Consider the following 27000-nt stretch of genomic DNA (forward strand, 5'->3'; position numbering starts at 1 on the left):
CCGAGGCGCATGCTCCGTGGAGGCTCCAGCCGCGCCGCTCCCGCGTCCGCGCCAGCCCGGGGGGCCCACAGAGTCCCGGCGGGGCCGCGGGCATGGCGGCCAGCCTGTGGATGGGCGACGTGAGTGAGGGCGGCCTCCCGGGTCTGTGGCGCAGGAATGTTAGCGTCGCGAGGAAGAAAGGGGCCGAGCGGGGAGGGCCCTCGAAGCTCCAAAAGGGTGGACGGTGAATGGGGAGGGGAGTTGTCTTAGGCGACGCCGGCGCGACTGCCAGTATTTAGGTGCCGAGGGGCCAAGACTGAGGGGAAGGGTCCTCGTTGGGTCCTCAAAGGGTGGAAGTGCTTGGAGAGGGGCAGTTCTCGCAGGTGTCGCCCAAGTGAGTCCCAGCGTGCAGGTGAAGGGGCCCCGCCTGGGTTCGCGGAGGGGAAAAGGAGGATTTGGGGGCGGATAGAATGGGAGGAATCCTAAGGGTTGAAGAGCGCCCCTGGTTCTGGGACTGGAGGGATGGATTGCTCCATCCCAGGGGGGCGGCTTCTACAAAGGAGCACATTTAAAGGGAAAGAAGGCGAGGGACCGGGAACGCAGGGGTTCAGATCATTCTGCGCATGGAAACCTCTTCCCCCGCACCCCCAGGCCCACTCCCGCCCGCCAGCAGCGTGCAGCCCACCCCGGGCTGAGGGTGGAGGGGCTCCGGATCCGGGAAGCGAGGAGTCTGGATGCTGGCCCTACCCGCTCTGCTCTTGTGTTTACGCAGCTGGAGCCCTACATGGATGAGAACTTCATCTCCAGAGCCTTTGCTACCATGGGGGAGACAGTGATGAGCGTCAAAATTATCCGAAACCGCCTCACTGGGTTTGTCCTCTTCAATCTTCGTTCTACTTTATAGATCGCGCTGCGTGTGTCATCAGGAGGTTAACATCGCGGAGGGTCAGGGCTTCTGACCTAGTAATAGTTGTCATAATGATGTTAACATTTGGGAGCGTACAGATGACTTGAGCCAGTCTGGGTTTGAAAGCTCTTGTCTGCTGTGTGTGACTTTGACCAAGTGACTTAATCTCTCCCTCTTGACTGTAAAAATAGACATAATGAAAGCACCTACCTCATAGAGTCCTGGTGAGGATTAAGTGCCATTAATTCATGGTCAAGTTTTACCACAATGTCTGGTATGTGGTAAATATAAATAGATTATGATCTGCTAGGTAATAAGCACTTTAAAATCACAAAAACCTCTGAGCTAAGTACTGTTATTAGAGAAGCTTAATAGCTGTCTTAAATTTACACAGCTTTTAAATGAGAAGCCAGGACTTTAATTCAGCTGTGTTCTCGAAGTTTATGAGTACCCTTAACTCTCATGTGAAACATTACCTATGTGCTGCTGTTACTAGATTTCCTGGACACATGACTGAAATAACCCAGAAATAGTCCCTCTTCTCATGGATTTTACTACATTCTAATAGGGGAATGAGACAGTAAATACCTACACGAAACAAAATGTGAGGAATACTTTCACAGAGGGAAAAAAAAAAAAAGACTGTGTTTAGTGAGTATTTACTCTGTGCCGAGTACTAAAGCAGCTTGCTAAACCATCAGTCAGTTGAAAAATGATGGGAGATATGAAGTGCAGCCTTGTCTTTGGCTGTTTGGTAAACAGGTACTTTCTTATTCTTACAGAAAACCCTGATAAATCAGCTACTGGCATGAAAATACATTCTGTAATACTTTCCAAAACACTGACATAGGTTCTCATGTTTTAATCTTTATGAAGAATTGGAATCATCCTTTCCTGCCATTGGGCTTCCCTGGTGACTGAGTAGTAAAGAATCTTCCTGCCAATGCAGGAGACTCGGGTTCAATCCCTGGGTCAGGAATATCCCCTGGAATAGGAAATGGCAACCAACTCCCGTACTCTTGCCTGGGAAATCCCCTGAACAGAGGAGCCTGGCCGGCTATAATCCATGGGGCCACAATAGAGTAGGACATGACTTAGCAACTAAACAAGAAATAACAACCATTGATTACTAAACCCTAGCTGTTTTTTATGGTGGCACCAACATACAGATTACATGTGCTCTCTGCCTTGTAAGAATACTGTAAAATAAATAAATGTAAATTAAAAACAAAGAACAAAATACAGGGAAAAAATAAGACCCAAGAAAAAGTAATGCACAATAAAGCATAGTGCTTAAGAATGTAGTGATCGTGACTTGCCATAACCTTTTCCAATGTTATGTAATCCTTAATGACAGTTTTTTAAATTCAGCAAAGAAAAATATATATACAGTCGCATGTGGAGTAACCACATCTCTTCCATCACTGGTGGGACTAGAAAATGTTACAGCCACTGCGGACAAGTATCTGGCAGTATCTTTTTATTTTTTTCCTTTTAAAAAAAAACACAAAACTTGATTTTTGGCTGCGCTGGGTCTTTGTTGCTGAGCACGGCTTTCTCTAGTTGCTGTGAGTGGTGGCTACTCTCTGGTGCATAGGCTTCTCGTTGCAGAGCAGAGGCTCTACTCAAGTGGGCTTCAGTAGTTGTAGCACACGGGCTTAATTGCTCTGAGGCATGTGGGATCTTCCCTGACCAGGGTGGATTCTTAACCACTGGACCACCAGGAAAGTCCATACACCTTCAATACATCGGCCTTAGCAAGTCTTGCTGCTGCTGCTAAGGCACTTCAGTCGTGTCCGACTCTGTGCGACCCCATAGACGGCATCCTACCAGGCTCCCCTGTCCCTGGGATTCTCCAGGCAAGAACACTGGAGTGGGTTGCCATTTCCTTCTCCAATGCATGAAAGTGAAAAGGGAAAGTGAAGTCGCTCAGTCGTGTCCGACTCTTAGCGACCCCATGGACTGCAGCCCACCAGGCCTCTCCATCCATGGGACTTTCCAGACGAGTACTGGAGTGGGGTGCCATTGCCTTCTCCTTAGCAAGTCTAGTCCTAGGTATTTACTCAAGAGAAATGAAAACGTGTAACTACCACGAAAAGGACTTGAATATGTATAGCACATTTTGTGTGGGTGTGTGTGTGCGCGCGCGTCCATGTGTGCAAGCTCAGTCACTCAGTTGTGTCCGACTCTTGGTGGCTTCTCTGCCTACGGAATTTTCCCGACAAGAATACAGGAGTGGGTTCCCATTTCCTACTCCAGGGGATCTTCCAGGCCCAGGATTGGACCCGCATCTCTTGCATGTCCTGCATTGGCAGGCGGATTCTTTACCAGTGTACCACCTGGGAAGCCCCATAGCATGTTGGACAATGGCCCCAAACTGCAGTCCAGGTACCTGAATAGGTAAATATATAAATACTGGTATAGTCATACAGTATATGACTGGTGTACACATACAGTTTATGTATATGTATGGTGTACGTGTACAGTATACGACATACAATTTCCAGAATTTGCTTAAGTTCATATCCTTTGAGTTGGTGATGCTATCTAGCCATCTTATCCTCTGCCACCCTCTTTTCCCTTTGCCTTCGGTCTTTCCCAGCATCAGGATCTTTTCCACTGAGTCAGTTCTGAAATACACAAAATTAATCTGTGGTGGAAATAACTCAGCATTTAGAAGAATTTGTGCATTTCATTGCACGTAACGTAAAAGGAAAAAACTGTACATAGTAATTGAACTCTAGTTAATAATAAGCATGTTAAAATAATTGAGAAAAGTGTACTAATATCTGCAACTTACTTTGAAATGTATCAGAAAATAAGGATGATACCTGTATTTTCCATCTCCTGCAAATGTTATCATACTTTCATTATTTTTAAAAAAAATAAGAAAAAATATCAACAAAAACAAAAGATGATAAATGGGTAAGGATGTGGATGGATGGATTGTCACTTGGTAAAGTAAATATTAAAAAAAAAAGTGGTGGGTGTGTGTGTATATATATATATATATATATATAAAGGTGTTTGCTATGGCAGCTGTTTTAATTTTTATGTTTAGAATTTTTCATAATAAACTGCTGGGGAAAGAATACAGTCAGATTATCCTGAACTCAAGTCCAGCCTTTGGCAAGTACCAGCTGTGTAGTTTAAGGCGTATTGTATAATCCTGAGTCTCAGTCTCTGCATCTAAATGGGAGCAGTAGTTTGCTTCCCTCATGGAGTTTTTCTGTGAGGATTAGATGAGATGGTGCATATGAAGTGGCGAGCACGGTGCTTGGCCTATAGTGACTGCTCAGTAACAGTCAGCTCTTACTGGTGGCGGTCTTTACATCGACTTAAATTCTAGCACACGCAAGACAGAAGACACTTTGCCCCACATTCTTCTAAGCATTAACATTTATGGAGCTCATAGACTGTGTTCTTAGATCCCTGGGCTCCGGTACTTCCCTTGCCCATACCTTTTGGCTTGGTGTCCATAAGGTTATTTGAACTGAGTGTCATAGTTCCAGAAAAGTCTGATTTATTTCACTGGTGATAGATTTAAGAATGTTGTTAAGGAAAACAGTTTTCAGTATAAATCTCTTAGGAGAAAGGAATATCAGAGGATCTAGCCACATCTACCTACTTATGTCCCTTCAGTTCAGTTCAGTCACTCAGTCATGTCCGACTCTTTGCGATCCCATGAACTGCAGCACTCCAGGCCTCTCTGTCCATCACCAACTCCCGGAGTCCACCCAAACCCATGTCCATTGAGTCGATGCCATCTAGCCATCTCATCCTCTGTCATCCCCTTCTTCTCCTGCCCTCAATCTTTTCCAGCATCAGGGTCTTTTCAAATGAGTCAGCTCTTCGCATCAGGTGGCCAAAGTATTGGAGTTTCAACTTCAACATCAGTCCTTCCAATGAACACCCAGGACCAATCTCCTTTAGGATGGACTGGTTGGATCTCCTTGCAGTCCAAGGGACTCTCAGGAGTCTTCTCCAATACCACAGTTCAAAATCATCAATTTTTCAGCACTCACCATTCTTTATAGTCCAACTTTCACATCCATATATGACTACTGGAAAAACCTTAGCCTTGACTAGACGGACCTTTGTTGACAAAGTAATGTCTCTGCTTTTTAATATGCTGTCTAGGTTGGTCATAACTTTCCTTCCAAGGAGTGTCAATTTCATGGCTGCAGTCACCATCTGCAGTGATTTTTGGAGCCCAGAAAAATAAAGTCCCTTATGTCCCTTCAGTTCAGTTCAGTTCAGTCGCTCAGTCGTGTCCGACTCTCTGCGACCCCATGAATCACAGCACGCCAGGCCTCCCTGTCCATCACCATCCTTATGTCCCTTCAGTTCAGTTCAGTCGCTCAGTCGTGTCCGACTCTCCGCGACCCCATGAATCACAGCACGCCAGGCCTCCCTGTCCATCACCAACTCCCGGAGTTCACTCAAACTCATGTCCACAGAATCGGTGATGCCATCCAGCCATCTCATTCTCCGTCGTCCCCTTCTCCTCCCGCCCCCAACCCCTCCCAGCATCAGAGTCTTTTCCAGTGAGTCAACTCGTCTCATAGTGATGCTTTAAAAATAGACCACCAGGAAACTCACAGATATCCCCCCAATTAGGTCTGGTCTGTGGATTTACTTTGTCCAACTAGATTTTAAGTTTCTTAAGGTCAGGTACCATGTTCTTCAACTCTGTATCTGCCTGGCTGGTGGTAGGTTATCAAAAAAACTTTTTAAATTAAGAAAAATTTAAATTTACAAAGAGTACAATGTACATTCATATAACCACCACCTAATTTAAAAAATTGTTAATATGTTGCTATATTCTCCTTATCTAAGTGTCTATAGAGATTTGAGTAGATCAATGTTTTCTTTTTGCTGAACCACATGAAAGTAAATTATAGGCATGATGACTTTTCTCTTCTAAATGTTTGAGTATTGTTTTTTTAATGAATTAGGATCCAGTCAGAGATGAGATCCTCTATTGCATGTGTCTCTTGTTAATGTAGAAATGCCCACTTCTTTCTTTTCTCAGAATGATGACTTTTTGAAGAGGTAAGATTGTCTTACGTTAGGTTCTACATTCTGCATTCTGGTCCTACATTCTGAATTTATTTGTTTCCTTGTCGTAGTGTTCTGTTCATTCTGTCCCTAATATTTCCTGTGAGCTGGACATTAGATCTGAAGGTTTGCTTGGGTTGCATAGGAGTATTTTTTTCCGGCTGGGCCAGGTCTTAGTTAGGACACACGAGATCTTCATTCTTCACTTGTGCAGGATCTTTAGTTGTGGCATGCAAACTCTTAGTTGCAGCAAGTGGGATCTAGTTCCCTGACTAGGGATGGAACCCACGCCCCCTGCTTGGGATCTTGGAGTCTTAGCCACTGGACCACCAGGGAAGTCCCAGGAAACATTTTTGGCAAGAGTTCTTCATAGGCGATACAATACATGAATAAATGATTTACTAAATGAGTCTGGTACTGGCCCGGATTGGCAATTTATAGACCTTATACTCAGGTCTATAAATTCTGAACTGGAGTACAGCATGGAACAAAAATAATAATGGGCTGTCATGAGAAAAACATTTTTTCCTGCCCTCTAGCCCAGACTTAGTCTCTCATCTAGGTGTTACATCTTGTGTGTGCGTGTGTTTCTGTCCATCTGGGAAAGCTTGAATTACTCTTTGTTTCAATTTTTTAATGGGAGGAACATTGCTTTACAGTGTCGTGTTGGTTTCTGCCATACAACAACTTGAATCAGCCATGATTAAACATGTATCCTGTCTCTCCTCCCTCTTGAACTTTCCCTCACCCCTCCTTTTCTTAAATATTTATTTATTTGGCTGTACCTGGTTTTAGTTGCTGCATGCAAATACTTATTTGCGGCATAAGGGATCTAGTTCTCTGACCAGGGATGGAACCCAAGCCCCCTGCATTGGGAGCTTGGAGTCTTAGCCACACGATCACTATCAAAGTCCTTAGATATCAGATCTTTAACCATTCCCTTTTTCTGTTTTCTCTCCAGGATCCCGGCTGGCTATTGCTTTGTAGAATTCGCAGATTTGGCCACAGCTGAGAAGTGTTTGCATAAAATCAACGGGAAGCCCCTTCCAGGAGCCACACCTGTAAGGACACTTAGATAATGATAATGTTGCCATTTTTGTTACCATGGATAACTGTCATTTGTTGAATCCCTACCATATATTTTATTTAATCCTATAACAACCCTAAACAGTAGGCATTGTTATCTTTGACAGACCAGGAAACTGAAGCTCAGGGAGATGGAATAACTTGCCCAAGGCAACACAGGTAGTAAGTGGCAGAACCAGGATGCAGGCCGAAGATTGGTTGCCTCTAAAACCCATGCCCTTTCCACTCTGCACCGCTGCCTCTCTTCACAGAAGACTTGAACCTCTAGACCTCTTGCTTGATTGACAAAGTAGAACAGGCTGGCAGCTGTGAGGACACGTTTCAAGAGAGTTGCATTCTGCTCTTCCCACAGTTACTTAGCTTACAGCTGCACCACGCTGGCACACCTGGGCTCATAGAACCATGGAGCTGGCAGTGCTCTTAGCGGTCATCCGTGCATCCCCCTCCTTTTAAACAGGAGAAAAGGCTGAGGCTTAGAGAGGGGGAGATGTTTTGGCCAAGGTAATTTATTTCAGTTTTTTTCCAAAAATTGTTGATTCTTGAAACACCTTTCTCTGTTTTAGTTTGTTTGTTTTTCAATTTTCAGGCAAAGCGTTTTAAACTGAATTATGCCACTTATGGGAAACAGCCCGATAACAGGTAAGTAGAGAGTACTCACAAGGTAGCTTCAAGTACTGGGAAATGTCTAAATAGAGACAAGATGTGTTCACTGTGCTGGTCACTTCTAGAGAGGAGGATGGGGAGCTGAGTTTGGCCCCAGTTTGCTTCCCTCCTGAAGACCAACCCCTCCCATCCCTGTTGGGGGATGCTTCTAGTTTGCTAATGTCAAGGCCCTTGTCTTCTCTGTATTTGCTCCCTCTCCTAGTCCTGTGACTGCCCATGGTAATGACATTTTATTCAGTAAGAATTGCTGTAGCAACATAATTGTATTGAGCATTTCAGATTGCTTTGAAAGCTGGAGAACAGTGTATCAAAAGCTTTAGATAGATTTATTCCCTTTGAACCCATTTTCAGAATTTATTCATATGTGTAAAGATTATTCCTAGGTGGCACTAGTGGTAAGGAACCCACCTGCCAATGCAGGAGACATATGAGACATGGGTTTGATCCCTGGGTTGGGAAGATCTAGAGGAGGGCGTGGCAACCCACTCCAATATTCTTGCCTGGAGAATCCCATGGACAGAGAAACCTATTGGGCTACACAGTCCATGGAATCGCACAGAGTCAGACACAACTGAAGTGGCTTAGCACGCATGTGTAAAGATTGGCCTTGAAAATGTTCGTTGATGCTGGGAAGGATTGGGGGCGGGAGAAGGGGACAACGGAGAATGATGCTGGATGGCATCACCGACTCGATGGACATGAATTTGAGTGAACTCCGGGAGTTGGTGATGGACAGGGAGGCCTGGCGTGATGTGATTCATGGGGTCGCAAAGAGTTGGTCACGACTGAGCGACTGAACTGAACTGAACTGAATATCACTTATATGTGGAATCTTAAAAAAGAACTTACTTATAAAACAGAAATGGAGCCACAGATGTAGAAAACAAACTTATGGTTACCAGGGGATAAGGGGACGCAGTGAATAAATTGGGAATTTGGGATTGACTTGTACACACTGCTGCTGCTGCTGCTGCTGCTAAGTCACTTCAGTCGTGTCCGACTCTGTGTGACCCCATAGACGGAAGCCCACCAGGCTCCCCCATCCCTGGGATTCTCCGGGCAAGAACACTGGAGTGGGTTGCCATTTCCTTCTCCAATGTGTGAAAGTAAAAAGTGAAAGTGAAGTCGCCCAGTCGTGTCCGACCCTTAGCGACCCCACGGACTTCAGCCTACCAGGCTGCTCCATCCATGGGATTTTCCAGGCAAGAGTACACTAGTATATATAAAATAGATAACTATTTAGGACCTGCTGTATAGCATAGGGAGCTCTACTCGATGCTCTGTAATAGCTTATATGGGAAAAGAATATACAAAAAGAATGGATATGTGTATATGTATAAACTGATGCACTTTGCTGTACACCTGAAATTAGCACAACATTGTATATCAAGTACAGTAAAAGTCTTTTTTAAAAAGAGAGAAAATGTTCATTGAGATACTACATATAATGGGCAAAATTGGGGGAAAATCCAAGTAATCTAATAATAGGAAAGTGGTTTAAGTTACAATATGTTCAGTTTTTGGAATATTGTGTATCCATTAACGTGTCATGTTGTAGCAGAATACTCACATGTCAAGATGTTGGTGAGATGCTGTAAGTGAAAAAAATGCTAGAAACTAAATGAGTTGTATCCAGTTTTCATAAATTCAAAGGAGGAAGCTAAAGCAGAAGGACAGAAATGCATATCAGGGTGTTCATGGTGATTCCCTTTGAGTTGGGTTGTTGGTATTTTATTTTTCTTTGTCCTTTTATATATTCTGATCTTATACAAGGAATATGGATCATACTTTAAATAAAATAATAATGAGTTTATTATTCTATTACAGGGATTGGCAAACTGTGGCCTAATTTTGTTGTTACCTGAAAGCTAAAAATGGTTTTTACTTTTTTTTTTGGCGGTCCCTCAGAGTTTGCAGGATCCTAGTTACCCAACCAGAATTAAACCCAGACCGTCGGCAGTGAGAGCACAGAGTCGTAACCACTGGACCGCCAGGAAATTCCCTCTGTATTTTAAATTATTTATTTATTTATTTGGCCATGCTGCTCTACTTGCGGGGTCTTAGCTCCCTGACTGGGAATCAACTCTATGCCCCCTGCAATGAAAGTGAACCACCTTAACTACTTGAGTAACTTAACTACCGGGCCACCAGGGAAGGCCCCTGACCCCTCTTTCATTTTTAAAGGATTGTGGAAACAAAAAAGACAAAAAGACAGCAACAGAAATCAGAGGTGCCTCTAGAGAGCCTACAATAGTTACTGTATGGCCTTCACAGAAAATTTTGCTGACCCTGTCCTGAAAGTTAAGGGATTTCATGTTAGCCCATCTCTAGAAGAGAAGGTTCAGTTCTCATGCTCCCTGTACTTTTCACCGTTTGGCTTAAAAGTATGCAGTGAATGCAGAATCTCTGACTTTATCTTTTGAGCATCTCTGACTTGTCCCCTGGTCTGCACTCATGTAATGCTTGAAGCCAGACAGGTTTTTTTCAGTGGGTGAGGGGCTTGGGGCAGGAGTCTCCCTCCGAAACTCTTCTACCAGGACTGCCAAATCAAAACAAATGAGGACTTGGTTAAGGACCCATCGGATGTGTTGTTCTCCGACGCGGCACGGAAGAGGTTTATCTAGAATGGGCCAAGAGAGCTCACAAGAGCAGAAGCTTTCTTCTTTGTGTCTGAATCTCGTTCTCTCTTCTCAGCCCTGAATACTCCCTCTTTGTGGGGGATCTGACCCCAGATGTGGATGATGGCATGCTGTATGAGTTCTTCGTCAAAGTCTACCCCTCCTGTCGGGGAGGCAAGGTGGTTTTGGACCAGACAGGCGTGTCTAAGTAAGGCCTTCCTTTTATTGATGCCTACCCTGTTGGTTGCAGCATGAATCTCATAGCTGAGGGTGTGATAACAAGGCCGTGTTGCATGGTGGTGAAGAGCTCAGGCTCTGAAGCCAAACAGCCTGGTGCAGATCCCAGCCTCAGTACTGCCCAGGGATTATGCAGCAGACAAGCTACTGAACCTTTGCCCCTGTTTCCTCATCTGTGAAATGGGACTGATTAATAGCCTCTCATGGGGGTTGGTGTAAGGATGAAATGTTGTAAATAATAGAAAATGCTTTATAGGTATTTCCTTTTTTATTATTGTTACTTTAAAAGTAGAAAGACCTCAAGAAGGGTTTATGTATATAATTTTTCTCCATTATGGTTTATTACAGGATATTGAATATATGTAGTTCCCTGTGGTATACAGTAGGACCTTGTTTATCTATAGTAGTTTATATCTGCTAATCTCAAATTCCTTCTAATTTATCCCTTTTCTATCCTCTTGCACTTTTGATAACCATAAGTTTGTTTTCCGTGTCTGTGAGTCTCTTTCTGTTTTGTAAGTTAGTTCATTTATATCATATTTTAGATTCCGCACATAAGTGAGATCATATGATACATGTCGGGAAAGATTTCTTTTTGATCTCAGTAGTAGCTATGAGCTTGGACTTTGAATTCTGCTTCTGGTATGACTTTGGGCAAGTCATTAAACGTCTTTGAAGTTTGGTTTTGCCTTCAATAAGATGTGGATACTCCCTTCATCAAGTTGTTGAACAGTTTATTGAGATAACTCTGGGAAAATACTCAGTGTATTGCCTGGGAAATAATAAGTGGTCATTAAATGTTATCTGTCATTCATTTATCCCCAAGTGGGATATGAGTTCAGGAGGGCAGGAACCTTGTCTGCTTGTGACTGCTGAGTCCCAGTGCCTTGGGTAGCACCTGGCATGCAGGGCAGGCTTGGTAAATACTTGGCCTTCTATGACTGTTACTACTGCTGTTTCTACTGTAATAATAATAATAATGATGCTTTCCAGTAGATTGGGAAGGAAGCTCTTGTTTGGGGAGAAGCCACATCAGGATGGCATGGAGGAGGCTGGTGAACCAAAGTGGGCTCCTCCAGTGCTGGGGTCTCACACTGCTCTGTGACACCCCTCTGTTTCATGGGGCGCTCAGGCCTGCCCATGTGGTTTGATGGGCGCGCTCTCCCTTCTCAGCTTCTTTTCCATTCTTTGGTTTTACCTGTATCACATTTGTGATCTAAATAGTGCGTGTGTATGTGTGTGTCTTTTTCCTGCAGGGGTTATGGTTTTGTGAAATTCACAGATGAGCTGGAACAGAAGCGAGCCCTGACAGAGTGCCAGGGAGCCATAGGACTGGGGTCTAAACCAGTGCGGCTGAGCGTGGCCATCCCCAAAGCGTGAGTCCTGCGCTGGTGTGGGAACCGAGATATGCCTCGTCGGTTGCTGATAATCAGGGCATCCGCTTGCTGATTGGGAGGCTGCCAGGAGACTCAGTGCAGGCCACAAATAATGAGTGCCTGGTATTTGCCAGGCTGGGTGCTGGAGATGAGCCAGCATCACTGTTACCCCTGCAGAAGCTTACAGCTGAGGAGAGAGCTATGACTGGGGGAGGCAGGCACATTCAAAATCGCCATAGCAATGCTGGAAAAGCAGCTGGGCTCTGCAAACTTAGTTTATGTGCTCTTTGCCCAGTAGAGCTGCTGTTGAAACATACAAGCCTCTTATGAGTGCCCCTTGCTATGGGAGTGGCTAAGAATTAATGATATAGGGAATATGGTATAGGAAATTACCACAAGCCACGCCTTGTGGCCAAAAGAAAAATAATGGTATAAGTAGGATAGAATATTATATACATCACTATTGTACCTGTCACTCTGGGCAGAAAACCCTTCCTCCTGTGCATATCCAAGCATGTTTTATACTCAGATATAAGAGTTTTTCTCTGCATTGAATCTTCCATCCTTTGGCCCAAGCAGTGGTTCTCAACTTGAGGACATTGGCAACACCTGAAGATAAATTTGATTGTCACATCCCATACTGGGAGAGGGGAGCCTCTGGAATCTAAGTACAAGCCAGGTATGCTACTAAACATCCTACAGTGCACAGGACAGCTCCTGGAACAAAGAATGGTCTCCTCTGCCACCCAAAAGTCACTTTTACGAAGGCTGAGAAACTTCGTGTTAAAGTATATAAATGGATACACTCTTCGGGCAGAACTTCCAGGTGGCCGTGTTTTTTAAGACAGCAAAAGATTTGGAGGCTCTTTGCAGTTTAGCCTCAGCGATTCTCCCCTCCAAATGTTAGTTGTTCTAAACTCTACTGTATTATGTAAAAACAGTAAAGAAAACATTGAAAAGAAAGAAAGTTCCTCGTTACTCTCAAATGACCGCTTATACTTTCTGGGTTCCCTTTCAGGTTTTTCCATAAGCTTCTGTTCTGTATAAATGTAGATATTGATGTAGATACACACACACTGCATGCATATGGATCAGTTTACATGTGGTAGATTCATTGCTTTATTCATTTTTGATTACAATAACAATGCTCACTCTTTTTCTTCCCCGGTTTACTCAATATACACACTCACTTTGCCATAGAGTTGCATAGTTGTCATCATTACAACATTTTTAATAGCTGCAGAATATTCTTTTGATTGCATATTCTGTCTAGCTCGTCCTCTGATATTTACTATTTTGGTGGCTTCTGCTGTGTCATCCTTTATTCAGTCAGTGATAACTGAGTCCCTGCCCTAGGCTTTGAAGTTGTAGCTATAAACAAGAAAAACAAAGTCCCTTCTGCAGAGCGGTTATATTCTGTTACATCTGTTTCTTCATTGAGCATTGTTGTCAGCATTTGATGCCTGCCTCTGGGGAGGTGCCCTCATGCGCTAAGAATTGAGTTATAAGAGTTGAGTGATAAGAGAGTCAGACTTGTGAGAGCCGAGTGTGGAGAAGCGGAAATGTGTAGCCCCAGACCCTGTGCCTTCAGTGGCCCGAACGTGCCATGAGGGTGGCAGACTCTGTGGACACATGGGTCCGGGGGCGGGGCCATGGAGGCAAACACGAGCAGTTTTCAGTGTGGCCGTGGGCAGGGAGAGGAAATCTCTGCCATCAGACTTCATTGAGCCTCCCCATTGGGAGGTGATGCTAAGGCAGTCAAATGGGGCCTAACTGCTCTGGCTGAGTCCTCACCAAGCCGACATTGAACACACGAGGAACTTGGGAAGAGCTCATCACCTGTGGTTTTTTAAGGTTTTCAAAGCAGTGGATCTTTTGCAGGCTTGACATTCTGCCTTTCTTTAGCAGTGGCTGGGATAGCTGTGGAATCAGAAGAAAGCTTTCTGCTGACCTTGGGCCTCAGCCCTGGTTGGAGAATGCAGGAAGGGGGAGATGGATAGGAGACTTGTGTCTGCAGGGCAGGTGCTGTATGAACTGTGTTGTGGTAGGGGTGCAAGCCTTGGAGTTAAAATTTGGCTCCAGTCCTCTGTGTGGTCTTGGGTAAATCACTTAACTGTTCAGAGGCTGTGTTCTCATATTTACAGAGGGAATAATAAATAATAGCTCTGTCATAGAGCTGTGCAGGACTTAAAGTAGGAGACCATATATGAAAAAGAATGGGCACAAATCCCAAGTACCTACTCCACAAATGGTATCTCTGACTACAGTTCCAGGCTCCTGAAACACTTTATATTTTTGCACAGAAAAGGTGATAAGATATTTTGTAATTTGAAAATGCTCCTTGGATCATTCTAAATCCAGATTATCCAGGCCATGTTTATCTGAGCCTTTGTGGCTGGCAGAAAAACAGCCCCCCAAGATCTTGAGAAGGGGAGAAGTCAGTACTAATAAAGTTTGTAAGGGAGACAAACCTAACCATTGAAAGTGCCTTTTTTTTCTTTTTAATTTGGTCATGCTGTGTGGCCCACAGGATCCCAGTGCCCCGATCAGTGATTGAACCGGGTCCCGTGGAACTTAAAGTGCAGAGTCCCAACCATTGGACCACCAGGGAATTCCCAAAAGCTCCTATCTTTAAAGCTGGGTTCTGGAATCAAACTGCCTGGGTTTGAATCTCTTACTCAGTATGACTTTGGACAAACAATGTAATCTCTCTGTACCTCAGTTTTCTCATCTGTGAAATAGGATTAATTATATATTTACTGTATAGCACCATTGTGGGGATTAAACGAGTTAGTCTGTATAAAGCACTTAGAACAGTCCCAGTCATATAGTATTATGAAAAAGTTTGCTCATCTGTTTATTTTTCTTTCTTCCTTTAAGGAGCCGTGTGAAGCCAGTGGAGTATAGTCAAATGTACAGTTACAGCTACAACCAGTATTACCAGCAGTACCAGAACTACTACGCCCAGTGGGGCTATGACCAGAACACAGGCAGCTACAGCTACAGTTATCCCCAGTATGGCTACACCCAGAGCACCATGCAGGTAACCATGATTTGGCCAGTCTGGCCCCGCATCCTCTAGAGACCTGGGTGATTGATTCTCCAGGACCGGGTGGTTGAGGACAGGAGCTTGCGCTTCAGAAAGACAGAGGGACAGATGAAGCAGCTTAATTCCTCTTGTTAAAAAGAAGCCATCCTAGTCATGGGCCAGGCTTTCACCGTGCTTCTCACCCACCTCTCTGGTCTCTTGGCAGACGTATGAAGAAGTCGGAGATGATGCACTGGAAGGTAAGAAAGGACTTCCTTCACTCAGTGTAAGAAGTGAATGTCACCTGAGTGGGGGGTGCGGATCCCAGATCACCCCAGGGAGCAACAGACAGATGAGGGAGCCCAAGGTTCCCTGGACACGTGGTGGTCTACCGCAGGATGTAGTTCTGGACCAAAAACTCCATTGCCTTATATTTGTTTCACCGTTTGTCAGATTCATGTAAAATAATTTTTAATTTCACTTTTTAATTTTTCTCCAAACTTTTTGGCTATGCTGAGTCTTTGTTGCCGAGCCCAATAGTCTTTCTCTAGTTGCGCAGCACAGGCTCTATAGCATGCAGGCTCTTTATTTGTCACACGTGGGCTTAGTTGCCTGTAGCATACGGAATCTTAGTTCCCTGACCAGGGATTGAACCGGAGACCCCTACATTAGAAGGCAGATTCTTAACCACTGCACCACCAAGGAACTTCTCCCATGTATCTTAAATTACATATTTTCCTCACTTTCAAGTAATAGTTATGATTGAAAGTTTGGAAAATACAGTAAAGTATAAGGAAGAAACTAAAATCACCCCCCATTTTTGCTACATGGTAATAGCCATTATTGCTTATTTAAAATTAAAAATGTTTGTTGTTATTTTTTACTGAATTTAACAGAGCAAAAGTAAAACCAAAGTAATTACTGACCTTCAGACAAATATTTTTTCAAATAAGATATTCATACTTTTAAAGGAGTCTAAGGTTTGAAAAAATTATAAAAATTTTTTTTTTCATTTTTTTCAACATATTTCTGAACAGAATGTTAGGTTTAAGGTTTAAAGAAGTAAAATAAAATCAAACATTGATTTCTAACTAAATAAAGCTTTATTTTAAGGTACAAAAAGACTCTTAAGTCTGTTTTAAGAATTATTCTTTAAGAGAAGGTCATAGGGAAAATGTGATGTGTAAGCAAAATATCCTTTAAAGGAAACATCATCCGTAGCCATAAAACAAACTTCATAGCGTTTTAAAGCACTACACTGAACGTGTTGTCATCTTATTCTGGCAGCAATGATCATAGGGGTGGGCTGGGCAGACACAGCTCCAGTAGAGGGATGGTGAGCTGGAGATCCACGTGGTCTTCTCAGGATCACACAGTGAGTTAGGAGCAAGGTTCAGCCTGGAGTCCCTGTCTTTCTAGCCTTAGTCTTTTGCCTTTTCTTGCCTCCTTTTTAGAGAAATTACCCTAATTATAACCATATTTGTGTGTAACTCCTTAGAGTTTTTCTATTTCTTCATCATCCATTATTATAGCCAACACTGCTATAATAGTTTTGCAGGCACTGCTGCCTATCAACACTTTGATGAATAGGTAATTTTATAAGTCCCATTCTACAGAAAAGCTTAGCCAACAGGTTTTACTATGTGCAGGGCACTTTTCTAAGCACTTTTACAGGCATTAACTTATGTGACGTTCACAATGGTTTTGAGCTAAGTACCATAATTATCTTGATTTTACAGAAGAGAAAACAGATTTCCTGTTCAAGGTCAGCGTAGTTGCAACATCCTAGCAAGAGGTGGACTGTCTTGGAGCCTGCAGTCTTGCCCCGCCTTCAGGCTCTTTCCCACAGTTATAATGCCTCCCTCTTTTTTTTTTTTTTCGGTGGCCAGATCTTAGTTCCCCAATCGGGGATTGAGCCCACACCTTTGGCAGTGAAAGTGTGCAGTCCTAACCACTGAAACACTGGGGAAGTCCCTAATGCCTCCCATTTTAACCTAATAGCCACACAGAGACGGGGCCCAGGAGGGATTGTCATCCTTCTTCATCTGTACTTTGGGTTCAGCAGTCTATCTTCCAGGCCCTGTCATCCAAGTGAGGAAGGGTGCTATACTGTCCATGCGTCCATAGACTTTTATACACCCAAATACCTGTCCAGGGAATTCCCTGGCAGTCCAGTGCCAGGTGCTTTCACCACCATGGCCTGGGTTGAGTCCCTGGTCAAGGAACTGAGATCCCTAGAGCTGCATGGCTCGGCCAGAAACACCCAAAACAAAACACAGCAGCAGCAGAAATGCTTGTCCTTGCTGGAGCCTCTTGCTAATCTGTTCCCGTATGCCATTACCAACACTGAGTCGAGTGGCCAGACTGGTCGTGCTCTGCTTTCCTAGAGTTCCCATATGGAGCCGCTGTACATGCTCAAAACCTCAACTCATAATTTAGGTGAGAATTACTAGAGAGAGTCCTCTGGTTGCAGAAATGAACACAGTACTTACGTGAAAAGATTCACCACTGACTGGCTGATTCAGCACTGTTACGGTCCTTTGATGGACCGGGACCTGGTGGTCTGGAGTCAATGATAAGAAGGTGAGAGAGAGAGCCGGAGGGAGGGAGGGAGAAAGAAAGACGCGGGGACCCAAGTTCTGATGGAGCAAAGGTGCTTTAATGATCTTTCTGTGAGTATATATAGGTCGTTGTACAAGACGTTTCTTTCGACAGTGATAAAGATCAGAAAACCAAACGTACAGCAACCGTTACCAAGGGAACAAGGGATTAATAATGGTCACAAGGTCAGGAGACAGTCCACATCTCAAGAAAAAGGATCGAAACTAAGCAGTTTTGTCATAAGGAGAATGTTTACAGAAGGCGATTCAAGCCTGTCTCATCCTATGACCTCAGTCTTGGGAGCTGTGTGCCGTTCCACTGGTTTCTGGCAACAGAAACTGATAAGGAACACAGGATTTATGAGAAACAGCGCGTAGAAATTCTCCTGTTAAACATTCCCTGACACAGCACTAACTGGCTGATTCTTACGAGTACCTGAGAAAGCTGGAAACAGTTCACAAAAGAAGCACAAATGGCCTATAAACCACAAGAGGAAAGAATTTAAGCATATACTATTTGTTAGTCAAGATTCTCCAGAGAAATAGAGCGGAAAGGATACATGTATTTATAATCTGTGATGTGCTTCAGCAAGCTGGAGGCTCAGGCAGGATTTCTGTATTAGCACCTAGAGGTAGAATTCCTACTTTGGGAATCCTCAGTTTAAGGCCTTTAATTGATTGACTAAGGCCTACCCACATTATTGAGAATAATCACCTTTACTTAAAGTCAGCTGATTTGTAGATGTGAATCACATCTACAGAATATCTTTATCTAGACTGATGTTTCACCAAACAACTGCTCACCGCTACCCTGACCCAAGTTGACACAAAATGTAACCGTCACACTGCTAATACTAGTACTTAAATACAAATTAAAATATACTATCTTTCTACAAAGAATTCTTAAAATGTTCATATGCATGAAATCAATTTTACCTGAAAGATTTTATCCCACAATGATATCAGTACAGATAAACATCTAATAATAGATTTACTAAGTATTGGTAAGATTTTAATTAGATTTTTTTGTTTTATTAAGTCATGTCTTTTTCTAAGAATATTGATGTAGAAAAATGTTCTCAATGAAAAAAGTCTTGAAATACAATAGGATATACAGTAATAACTCGGTTAGGTTTTTTGGTTTTTATTTTGGAGGATGTAACTCACATAACATAAAATTCACCCTTTTAAAGTGTACAGTAGTTTTTAAAAATAGCCACAGAGTTGTGCAGCAGTTACCACTGTTTAATTCCAGTGAAGAATCCTGTGAAACCAAGCAGTCACTCCAATATCCTGTCCCTGGCAGCCACTCACCTACTTTGGATTTACGTATCCTGAACATTCTAAATGGCAAGCCACTCCAGTACTCTTGCCTGGAAAATCCCATGGATGGAGGAGCCTGGTAGGCTGCAGTCCGTGGGGTCGCTAAGGGTCGGACACGACTGAGCGACTTCACTTTCACTTTTCACTTTCACACATTGGAGAAGGAAATGGCAACCCACTCCAGTGTTCTTGCCTGGAGAATCCCAGGGACAGGGGAGCCTGGTGGGCTTCCGTCTATGGGGTCACACAGAGTCGGACACGACTGAAGTGACTTAGCAGCAGCAGCAGCAGCAGCAGCAGCAGCAGAACATTCTAAATAAATGGAGTCATATATGATATGTGGTCCTTTGTGAGTGGCCTCTCTGACTTAACTTCTGATTTCTCTGTGTTATAGCATGTCATTCCTTTTTATGGTTGAATAATATTCCATTCTGTGGATATCCATTTAGTTGATGGACATTTGGATTGTGTCCATTTTAATTGTTATAAATAATGTTGTTATGAACATACGTGTATAAGTTTTTGTGTGAATATAGAAAAGTTTTCAGGGACAAGTTTTCAGTACTCTTCAGTATATACCTGGGAGTGTATTGCTGGATCATATAGTAAACTCTGTTTAACCATTTGAGAGATGGCCAGACCTGTCCAAAAATGTCCATTTCTCCACATTCTCACCACCAGTTCCTGTTTGTCATTTTGGCTATCATAGTGGCTTTGATGGCAGATTGCCACTTCATGGCAGATAGAAGGGGAAAAAGTGGAATCAGTGACAGATTTCTTCTTGGGCTCTGAAATCACTGTGGATGGTGACTGCAGCCATGAAATTAGATGATTGCTTCTTGGAAGGACAGCTATGACAAACATAGGCAGTGTGTTAAAAAGCAAAGATGGCACTTTGCTGACAAAGGTCTATAGAGTCAAAGCCATGGTTTTTCCAGTAGTCATGTATGTGAGAGCTGGATGTGAGAGTTGGACCATAAAGAAGGCAGAATGCCTAAGAATTGGTATTTGCTAGATAAGACTCTAGAGTCCCTTAGACAGCCAGGAAATCAAACCAGTCAGTCCTAAGGGAAATCAACCCCGAATACTCATTGGAAGGACTGATGCTGAAGCTCCAATACTTTAGCCACGATAAGGGCCAACGCATTGAAAAAGACCCTGATGCTGTGGAATACTGAGAGCAGAAGTGGGCAGCAGAGGATGAGATGGTTGGTTGACATCACTGACTCAATGGACGTAAGTTTGAGCAAACTCAGGGAGACGGTGAAGGACAGGGAATCCTGGTGTGCTGCAGTCCAGGGGTCTTACTTGGCTGCACCAGGTCTTAGTGGTGGCGGTTGCAGTATGCAGAATCTTTAGTTGTGGCATGTGGAATCTAGTTCCCTGACCAGGGATCGAACTAGGGCCCCCTGCATTGGGAGTTCAGTCGCTCAATTGTGTCCAACTCTGCGACACCATGGACTGCTGCACGCCAGGTTTCCCTGTCCTTCACCAACTCCCAGAGCTTGCTCAAACTCGTGTCCATTGAGTCGGTGATGCCATCCAGCCATCTCATCTGCTCTGTTGTCCCATTCTCCTGCCTTCAATCCTTCCCAGCATCAGGGTCTTTTCCAATGAGTCAGTTCTTCGCATCAGGTGGGTAAACTATTGGAACTTCAGCATCAGTCCTTCCAATGAATGTTCAGGACTGATTTCCTTTAGGACTGACTGGTTTGATCTCCTTGCAGTCCAAAGGAGTCTCAAGAGTCTTCTCCAACAACACAGTTCAAAAGCATCAATTCTTTGGTGCTCAGCTTTCTTTATAGTCCAACTCTCACATCCATACATAACTACTGGAAAAACCATAGCTTTGACAAGACGGGCTTTTGTCAGCAAAGTAATGTCTCTGCTTTTTAATAGGTTGTGTAGGTTGGTCATAGCTTTTCTTCCAAGGAGCAAGCATCTTTGCCCAAGAAAAGAAAGTCTGTCAGTGCTTCCTTTGTTTCCCCATCTACTTGCCACGAAGTGATGGGACCGGATGCCATGCTCTTAGTTTCTTGAACGTTGAGTTTTAAGCCAACTTTTTCCCTCTCTTATTTCACTTTCATCAAGAGGCTTTTGAGTTCCTCTTCACTTTCTGCCATAAGGGTGGTGTCATCTGCATATCTGAGGTTATTGATATTTGTCCTGGCAGTCTTGATTCCAGCTTGTGCCTCATCCAGCCCAGCGTTTCTCATGATGTACTCTGCATATAAGTTAAATAAGCAGGGTGACAACATACAGCCTTGACGTACTTCTTTCCCAATTTGGAACCAGTCTGTTCCATGTCCAGTTCTAACTGTTGCTTCCTGAACCTGCATACAGATTTCTCAGGAGGCAGGTCAGGTGGTCTGGTATTCCCATCTCTTGAAGAATTTTCCAGTTTGTTGTAATCTACACAGTCAAAGGCTTGGGAGTGCAGTCTTAGCCACTGGACCACCAGGGAAGTTCCTGCTGTTCTGAGTTTTGTAGTGACAAAACTTCCTTCTCTTTATAGGTTTATCGCATAGATATACACCTCTGAATAGCAGGGTTTAGTTTCACCTGGTTTTGAATGTTAATGCCGTGCTGTATATACTGTCTTGCGTCTTTTATTCAGTATTTTATTTGTGAGATTCATCCCAGTTGGATGCAACGGAGGTTCATTTTCAGTGCTCAGTAATATTCCCTTCTAAGAATAGTTTACTTGTTAGGGGTTTAAAAGGAAACTGTTAGGTATTTTGTCATGATTTCTGGTGAACAAATACCACTAATTGCAATCAAGAAAAAAAATAAAAAAAATACAGAACTTGGTGTTTCAGCTTGTGTATTTGACTCTAGCTCTTTCATTAGACATTCATTGTTCTTGATTTAGTAATCTTGATCAGGTTTCCCCAACCCAAATTTCAAAAAAGGACCACACCAGAAAATCTGAGACATGTGACAGCTACAGGTATGTGTAGTGTTTAATAAACATGGAATGACAGCCAGAACTACTTGAGTAGTAATTACGTGCTACACTCTGTAAAATTAGAGTTAGACCCTTGATTAACTTTACCATCGAACCACCAAGTTGAGCCCATAGTAAAGAGTCTGTCTGCAATGCAGGAGACCCTGGGTCAGAAAATCCCCTGGAGAAGGAAATGGCAACCCACTCCAGTGTTCTTGCCTGGGAAATCCCATGGAGGAGTCTAGCAGGCTACAGTCCATGGGGTCACAAAGAGTCGGACATGACTGAGCAACTTCACTTTCTTTTCTTGATTAACTAACGGGCTTAGGGCCTCCTGCCAGCCTCCATCATAAATCCACATGTAACCTGTAGTCAGCCTCCTCTATCTTCCATTCCTTCACATCCTTGGATTCAGCGAGCCGTGCATTGAATTGTGTAGTACTGTAGCGTTTACTCCCGAAAACCTCTACACGCAAATGGGTCCAGTGCTGTTTGAGGGTGAACTGTCCACTACCCTGTTCTCAAAAACCCTACAAAGGCAGCAGTGCTGGCAGACCCGGTGAGGAAGGAGGCAGCAAGGAACTGAGTCTTCCGTGGCTGCTGAGTGCTGTTCCCCTCTGCGCCCCCTGAACCCACCCTTGCTTCTCTTCCAGACCCCATGCCGCAGCTGGATGTGACCGAGGCCAACAGGGAGTTCATGGAGCAGAGCGAGGAGCTATATGATGCGCTGATGGACTGTCACTGGCAGCCTCTGGACACAGTGTCTTCAGAGATCCCTGCCATGATATAGCCAGGACAAGGGACAAGCCAGAATGGACTTGTGAGGGAGAGAAGAGACTCCTTTTTTAAAGTTGCTGCAAGACTTTTTTTGAAATATTTCATAAAGATTTTAGTACTCAACCATTCCTGCAACTATATTTCTCCTCTAACACTGCTGCCTTCATTTGAGTTTGAAAACCCAGAAATGAGTTGGAAGAGGGCTGAATGAGGTTCATCTTTGAACAGTAATCTCATTTATCCAGATAACGTCACCTGCACTCCTGGACATAATGATTAACCAAGGTGGGTCATAAGTTACTAAGCCAGCTTCCTAGGAAAGTTCACATTTAAGGTTGATTACCTGCTGGGATAGTGTCAAATGGTGGGCAGTTACTTGTTTTCAGGTTTCCCTTTCCCCCTACAAATTTGCTTCAAACCTGGTGGCTAGGAATTCACTATATAAACTGGGGGGTAAATTACAGTGAATAGTGGCTCAGACAGTAAAGCGACTGCCTGCAATGCGGGAGACCTGGGTTCGATCCCTGGGTTGGGAAGATCCCCTGGAGAAGGAAATGGCAACCCACTCCAGTACTCTTCCCTGGGAAAGCCCATGGACAGAGGGGCCTGGCAGGCTACAGTCCAGGAACGACTTCAATTACCATTTTCATCTTAAATGGTCGAAGTGTTCGGGCTTCTCTGTCCATTAAATTTTCCAGGCAATACTGGAGCTGCTGCTGCTGCTAAGTCACTTCAGTCGTGTCCGACTCTGTGTGACCCCATAGACGGAAGCCCACCAGGCTCCCCCGTCCCTGGGATTCTCCAGGCAAGAACACTGGAGTGGGTTGCCATTTCCTTCTCCAATGTGTGAAAGTGGAAAGTGAAAAGTGAAAGTGAAGTTGCTCAGTCATGTCCGACCCTTAGCGACCCCATGGACTGCAGCCCACCAGGCTCCTCCATCCATGGGATTTTCTAGGCAAGAGTACTGGAGTGGCTTGCCATTGCCTTCTCCGAATACTGGAGCAGATTGCCATTTTCTTTGAGGGGATTTTTCCCACCCGGACATCAGAGCACGTCTGGTTACCACTGTGCCACCTGGGAAGGTGGACGTGTTGGAGCCAGTTTATTCTAGACACAAAAGGCCTAGACTGTTTTAGGTACAAGATGGTGCCATGTATGTGCCAATCCCACCTCTTAAGAAAATGTTTAACTGCATAAACTATATTAAACTAAATGGATGAGTCTTATTTACAGATAGGAAATGGTAATTCAGAAAGGTAGTCTATGAGATTATCAACCATCACCAAATCAGATCTTGATGACTGTCACATCTGTTATATTTTCCAAATAGGAAATCCCATTTACCAGGGCCCAGAGATTGAGACTCTTAATTCATCCTGGGTCTTATGCAATATTTAAATGAGAATAAGCAATAAATTGAAAACATCAAGAAACTGACACAAACATACATCCGTGAGTCTTTTATTGGTCATTTATATGCCAAGTAGCAGCATCACCAAAAACAAAAACAGCTGTTTCCACCTGAAAGCGCCCCCTGTCTTCATTTGCCTTTTTGTTTCTCTCCTGAAAAGGAAGTATAAGCCAGTGTGTTAGTAATGCCCCAATTAATCAACGCCCCTCCAGATCGTCCTAAGAGCTGGTCTCAGTCCCATATCCGCGTTTATCATCCACAGATGTCCACTCAGATTAGGTTTCATCCTAGACCAGTCTCCCACTCTCAAAGGAGGTGTGGGTGACTCCATGGTTACTCAAAACCACTGAGCATGAGCAGCAGTCAGCCCTCACAGTCCTCAAGTAAAGACTTACAGCTGCTACATTCTGCTCTGGGGATGTGCTCTTGGCCTTAGTGCAGGCAAAGCCTAGCAGACCAAGTCACAAAGTAAACTTTGTCATCTGGTTATGAACAGCCAATAAATACAGCTTTCAAGGAAAGCCAGATGTGAATGATATACTTAAAAGACAGGACTTTTACACACACAGTATCTATCTATTGGCTGCACTGCTCAGAATCTTAACAAGTACAAATGGAAGTTGTGATAAAGCTTCAGCTAGACATTCAACTCACCCAACTCTGTAGATCCACACAGATGAAGACAGCTTTACTGGCAACAGGCCTTCCGTTCCGTTCCATTCTGTCGCTCAGTCGTGACTGACTCTTTGCGACCCCGTGGACTGTAGCCTACCAGGCTTCTCCGTCCATGGGATTCTCCAGGCAAGAATACTGGAGTGGGTTACCGTTTCCTTCTCCAGGCAACAGGCCTTAGGGGGAGAAAAATATCAATCAGGAGGCAAGAAACCTATTGGTATATCCCTCCCAAATACAAAAATATTAGCCAGCAATTACTATAGCAACTGCCAGTTTCACATAGTCTCCCTTTAAGCCTAAGATTATTCCATTTTAAGGGGTGGAGAGAGCAAGTTCCAAGAGAACTCAGCCTTGTCTGAAACTAGCTCACATGCCATACAAAGCACACTACGAGCACAATTTCAGTACTACTATTCCTCCTCTTACGACCACCAGGACCAGGGTTTAGATCCGATGGGAAAGGGAACTGGAGGGTCAGGCTGTCTCCAATACCCAACTTTACCTTATTCTAAAGCACGGCTCCAGCGACAAGCTGGTGTTTTCAGTTACTTCAGTATCAGGCAGTGCCAGTTAAAAAACGGGACAACCTGCAAAAAAAGTGTGGAAGCTCTAACCAAAAATTTAATGTGTACAGAATGTGGTTTTGATGGAAACACACGGATTCAAGTGGAAGACTTCCAGCCCAAATCCCAAGAGATTATAGGAAAGGCGAGTGGCAGCTGCAGGTATTATGCTGACCTGTGCTGTCAAAGTCTCTCCATGTTGCTCTTGCATGCAGTTGGAGATCCCATGGCCACAGCAAGCCACAGCCCTTGGAAACATGCTGTACTGCCCCACCAGGTGGCTCCCAAGTTACATCTTTACAGAGAACCTACCCGGTCCTGAGGCTTGCGTTCCATCACTGTCATGTCCTCTTCACTCGCCAGAAAGGTCAACGTCAGTCATCCTGGAATCATCTTCTGCCACAACTAAAATGAGAACAGCATTGTCCTGAATGACCTACTCATTCCATTCATCTGGTTTTCAGAACAAGGTTTTGACTCGCCTTTGGGCTGATAAGGTTTTCAGGGCAAAGACCCAAAGCATGGCCACAACCTGCACCACTTGCCCCTGGATTTCCCCAGCACAGGTTATCTAACCCACCCATATCTGTATCTGCATACTGGTTCTTGGCCTCTGCAAGCCACTTCTCAAAAGCCTTATTCTTTCAATGACACATTTCAAATAATGGTCTCTGGTTGTACCTGAGAAATGGCAAGTACAATGGGAACTGTCTTTTCCTAAAATGTTGCAGATCAGTTACGGCAAACAGAACGGCGACCGTCAAGGAAAACTGTCACTTTGGGCTCCTTTTTGACCACAGCAGCTATATGGAAGCAGCTGCAGCTTCGATAAGGGCCACAGGGAGGACGGGGGGAGATCTAGGTCACAGGGCAGACCCAACACTGCAGCCCTCAGACTCACCTAAATCCTGTGCGTCACGACTTATCTGCTGGGACATTCTGGAAACAGAACAGACATCCTATAGGTTCTGATCACCTTCTTTTACTATGTGCCAATGGTTTGTTTCATTTTATCTTACGGATCGTTTCATCAACCCCGTCTTACATCAGATTTAGGCTTGTTATTTGCCAAAGTCCCCATCAATGGAGAAAGTGACAACTTTGGGATTCAAATCAGGATCTGAAGGACTGTAGCCCGTCCTCCATAAAACCTTGTCCTTATACCCACCAGGGTGACTTCCTTATCATGTGTTGTGCAGCCAGATAATTTAGGAGAAGGTCGGCAAGTTAATATGCCCAAGGTCACAGAGCAACTGTCACAGGCCTATTCAAGGTCTGGTTGACCCCACCACGTGGTCTCCCCTAACTTAAGGCACTTCAGTCCCAAAAACGCCATACACCCGACCGCCTGGCCATGTTACTCACCCGTCACACCTGAACACAGGGCCGCGAGGGCCTGCGCTTGGAGCAGGGCGTGGCGCACAAAGGGTCCGGCTTCATCCACTGCGCCTGAGAACCACGTGAACTTCCGGATCTCGGCCCGACTAGGCCAGTAAGCCTGGATCCTCCGTGCCGCGCTCAACATCCCGCCGCTAGAGGCAGCCCCGGCAGGTGCGGCGCCCGTGGCAGCCCGGCTAAGGCAGGGTATGGCGGAGGATGGGCGTGGACCACTGCAGACAGAGAACCCAAGACAGGACTACGGCCGCGCGGCTGCCAGGAAAAAGGACGCTTGTGAGCCTGGACGGGGTTTATATAGTCGCCGCCCCTCGCAGCTGTGCCTGACGATTGACGCAGCGCGCCGCGCGGAAT

The 27000-nt window shown here is 44.4% G+C and overlaps 1 protein-coding gene, 1 long non-coding RNA gene and 4 other non-coding genes across 8 annotated transcripts; 1 reads left to right on the forward strand and 5 right to left on the reverse strand.

Moving 5' to 3' along the window:
• Positions 1-24049, forward strand: TRNAU1AP (tRNA selenocysteine 1 associated protein 1). Of its 2 annotated transcripts, XM_055397864.2 has the most exons (9): positions 1-119; positions 752-849; positions 6909-7008; positions 7620-7672; positions 10391-10522; positions 11808-11927; positions 14808-14970; positions 15182-15215; positions 22479-24049. In XM_055397864.2, exons 1-9 carry the CDS (start codon positions 93-95, stop codon positions 22613-22615), a joined length of 864 nt encoding a protein of 287 aa, XP_055253839.1. In that variant the 5' UTR covers positions 1-92; the 3' UTR covers positions 22616-24049. The 2 variants fall into 2 exon arrangements, with proteins under 2 accessions (XP_055253839.1, XP_088700330.1); XM_088844204.1 differs by lacking the exon at positions 11808-11927.
• LOC129537966 (uncharacterized) lies at positions 24048-26928 on the reverse strand. Of its 2 annotated transcripts, XR_016039202.1 has the most exons (6): positions 26617-26928; positions 26153-26190; positions 25564-25656; positions 25191-25275; positions 24668-24861; positions 24048-24165 (listed from the first exon to the last, which is right to left on the reverse strand). It is a non-coding gene; the product is annotated as an uncharacterized LOC129537966 (long non-coding RNA). The 2 variants fall into 2 exon arrangements; XR_008682136.2 differs by lacking the exon at positions 26153-26190 and having other exon boundaries at positions 26617-26926.
• On the reverse strand, positions 24237-24310 carry LOC129538767 (small nucleolar RNA SNORD99). The gene has a single exon (XR_008682308.1). It is a non-coding gene; the product is annotated as a small nucleolar RNA SNORD99 (small nucleolar RNA).
• LOC129538758 (small nucleolar RNA SNORA61) lies at positions 25038-25163 on the reverse strand. The gene has a single exon (XR_008682299.1). It is a non-coding gene; the product is annotated as a small nucleolar RNA SNORA61 (small nucleolar RNA).
• LOC129538752 (small nucleolar RNA SNORA44) lies at positions 25384-25514 on the reverse strand. The gene has a single exon (XR_008682293.1). It is a non-coding gene; the product is annotated as a small nucleolar RNA SNORA44 (small nucleolar RNA).
• Positions 25957-26091, reverse strand: LOC148778485 (small nucleolar RNA SNORA16B/SNORA16A family). The gene has a single exon (XR_016036102.1). It is a non-coding gene; the product is annotated as a small nucleolar RNA SNORA16B/SNORA16A family (small nucleolar RNA).
• Positions 26929-27000: the final 72 nt, after the last annotated feature.

This window comes from Moschus berezovskii, chromosome 2 (genome assembly GCF_049115385.1).
Source record: "Moschus berezovskii isolate FMDL1 chromosome 2, NW_MosBer_1.0, whole genome shotgun sequence".
NCBI classification, from domain to species: Eukaryota; Metazoa; Chordata; class Mammalia; order Artiodactyla; family Moschidae; genus Moschus; species Moschus berezovskii.

What these genes read in the sequence shown, in the direction of transcription:
- TRNAU1AP (XM_055397864.2), top strand. Translation starts at nt 93, where the DNA reads ATGGCGGCCAGCCTGTGGATGGGCGAC. An exon ending in ATCCGAAACCGCCTCACTGG is followed by an intron (nt 850 to 6,908) that starts GTTTGTCCTCTT and finishes TTTTCTCTCCAG; the next exon opens with GATCCCGGCTGGCTATTGCT. An exon ending in AGCGTGGCCATCCCCAAAGC is followed by an intron (nt 11,928 to 14,807) that starts GTGAGTCCTGCG and finishes TCTTCCTTTAAG; the next exon opens with GAGCCGTGTGAAGCCAGTGG.